This window comes from Loa loa (genome assembly GCF_000183805.2).
Source record: "Loa loa unplaced genomic scaffold supercont3.94, whole genome shotgun sequence".
Classification (NCBI taxonomy): Eukaryota; Metazoa; Nematoda; class Chromadorea; order Rhabditida; family Onchocercidae; genus Loa; species Loa loa.
Genome location: NW_018108274.1, coordinates 84,698 through 87,280, shown reverse-complemented (window position 1 = coordinate 87,280; position 2,583 = coordinate 84,698). Strand labels below are relative to the sequence as shown.

The following is a 2,583-nucleotide window of genomic DNA, read 5'->3' as shown; positions in this document are numbered from 1 at the left end:
TTTATCCATAAGATCTCGGGAAGCAATTCTGGAAATCTCCTCATTTGTTTAAAAAAACTTTTGAACTGATGTATTTGTCACTCTCGGTTCAATTCGAGATTGGAACTGCATCTTGAAAAAGAAAAAAGATTTTAAGCAAAAAACTAGAACAGTTAAAAAGTACTGTTTTAATGATAATCAGTAATTACTGAGGTAGTGAGCAAATATGCTCGAAATGAATCAATTATCCGGATAGAAACTAATAATAGCATTAAATTGAAATACAAAAAGCAAAAAAGGCTTTTCTTTTGTCTTAAATGTGAAGCGCTAAGGAAGATTGTTGATAAGCGAAACTGAGGGATCTCAATGGTCGTAGTTCTACTCGCTGCATGATGGCGATGATAAATCAGAAGCATTCACTTGAGGCGAAAATTCGAGGTCTGTGCCCATATTGACCGAGAAAAGATGATTGCTCGATCCGGTTCCAGGCATCATACCACCGTAACCACTGTTATTCAGATCATTTCCCAAATCTGCATAGTGAGGTGGCGGTGGTGGCATCTACAACTAATTTAACATGACAATAAGTAAATCTTCAAAGTTTTAAAAAATTCCTGAATTTATTCGAATAATAAATTGCGCGTTAACATATATGTCACTTTCAATCTCAGAAGTGATGATTAAGCCAAATTTATGCAATATGCAAAGCAAAGAAGCGAAGAGGAGAGAAATGGGAAGAGAGGGGGATAACATTTGGAAAGATACTACTTAGTATCCTCTACTTATTGAAGGAAGGAAGTGATGTAAATGGTTCGCGAACTTTGAAGTATGTTTGCGCAGCTGTTGGCACGGTAAGGAAAAAATACAGGAGCTGAAGCAAAGAATTGAGCACACATGTGTCAAGCACTAAATACAGAAGTCAGTTGTCCTATGCTATTATTTTATTTATTTAAATTAAATGTAATTCTAGCTAGTCTACAGTTGTGCCCTCCAACTAGTTTCAAGTTAAGACAACTAGTCTAATGCAAGACTGAAAGTCCGTGGCTTATGATTACAACGTTTGATAACTTGCGAGATTTGAGGATTTTCGTTATTTCTTTGACATCCATCATTTTGTTTTGAAAAAATACATCGTCCAAATGTTCATCTAAAAAGAAATATTAAAAATGTGATAAATCATACAATTTGAGCATACGGTGAAGGTTGCTGCAATGTGGACTGCAATGCTGCATGCTGAGGTTGTTGCATGCCTCCTTGAGCATTCATTGCTTCCATACCGGACCAGATATTCGGATTCTGCGGAAATTGATGAATATCCACAGGTTGGATACCAATCAAGTTTGGATCACTGTGTGGTGTTGGTGATGTAGCTATCAGTGGACCAACACCGCCCAGTCGCACGCCCGTAATAGCTCTTTCCTGGAAAATATAAAAATTTATAAAAATCACAAAAACAATAAAAATCACAAAAACAATAATCACAAATTCATCCTATCGACAACCATAAAGTAAAATTACTTATGACTAATTAACAGCATAATGATAATTTATAAATCAGTGATAGGAATATCGATTGCTCTTTAATCACTGAATATAATTAAGTTTTCTAATTTGATATCTCGGCTGGCTTAATAATTTGAATTTTTTCCCTTAGTAACCTTAAGCTTAGATAAAAAACGAAAATAATTTCATAATACACAGAATAGACCAGAAATCTTTTTTGGATTTCCCATTGAATCCATTAACTTAAGACAAAACATTACGATGAAGCTATCCAGAATCATTGCTGGTTGATAACTTTTCGTAAAGAGTTAAATTCTGAATATTGACCTAATGAATTTAGGATTTTCTCCACTTCTTTTATTCATTGTCCATTTTCTCGAGTATTTCAGGGGTAATATTGTATTGCGACACAATCGCTGTCAACAAACATGAAAATCCACTACTGGTCATTGTGTCGTCTTTTACCTCATCTCCATTATAAATAAATAAGTAATATCTATGGGAATCAATTACCATTAAATAATCAAAAGTGCTAGAAAAGCAACCTAGTGATGATTTCCGCTGAAATTACAGGCCTAATTTCAACTTAATTTAAATTTTAATTACAACTATTAATAGTGCAACAATCAAATTTATATCCTTTAACCATTCACATTTATACTTTTCGAATTGAATAATAGATAAGGCAAATTTTTTGTCATCCCTCATTGGACAAGTTACTTACGACACTGATGTCATTATCGCATGGAGTAATTTCATCCGTTGGTAGCTTGGAAAGGCCTTGATACCATTGGTCTGCACATTCATACCTTTCTTGTCGTAGCGATAGTAGGGGTGAGATATCATTTACGCTTCAAGCTGGCATCTATGTGGTGACAAACGAAACGAGACGGATGGATGACGATCGGCACGGCGATGTGTATGGCCTCTTCCGCTTCATTGGATTAAATATGAACCATTGAAGTGCTTCATTCCATTACGGTATTTGAATTCGGGCCTATGGCTCACTTGTTTACTTGAATACCTCCACACACACACACACACACACACACACACGCATACACATACACATACATACACATACACACATACACACACACA

General features: G+C 35.3%; 1 protein-coding gene across 1 annotated transcript in view; it reads right to left on the bottom strand.

The window, feature by feature from the left end:
- Nucleotides 1-301: 301 nt before the first annotated feature.
- Nucleotides 302-2,583, bottom strand: part of LOAG_17568 (transcription factor protein) — a gene marked incomplete at its 5' end in the record, with an annotated part of 20,062 nt that continues 17,780 nt past the window's right edge. Inside the window, 2 exons of the mRNA XM_020450228.1 lie at nt 302-540; nt 1,162-1,398. Of these exons, the coding sequence (XP_020306127.1) occupies nt 358-540; nt 1,162-1,398 (420 nt within the window). The 3' untranslated portion in view covers nt 302-357. The remainder of the gene's footprint in view (nt 541-1,161; nt 1,399-2,583) is intronic.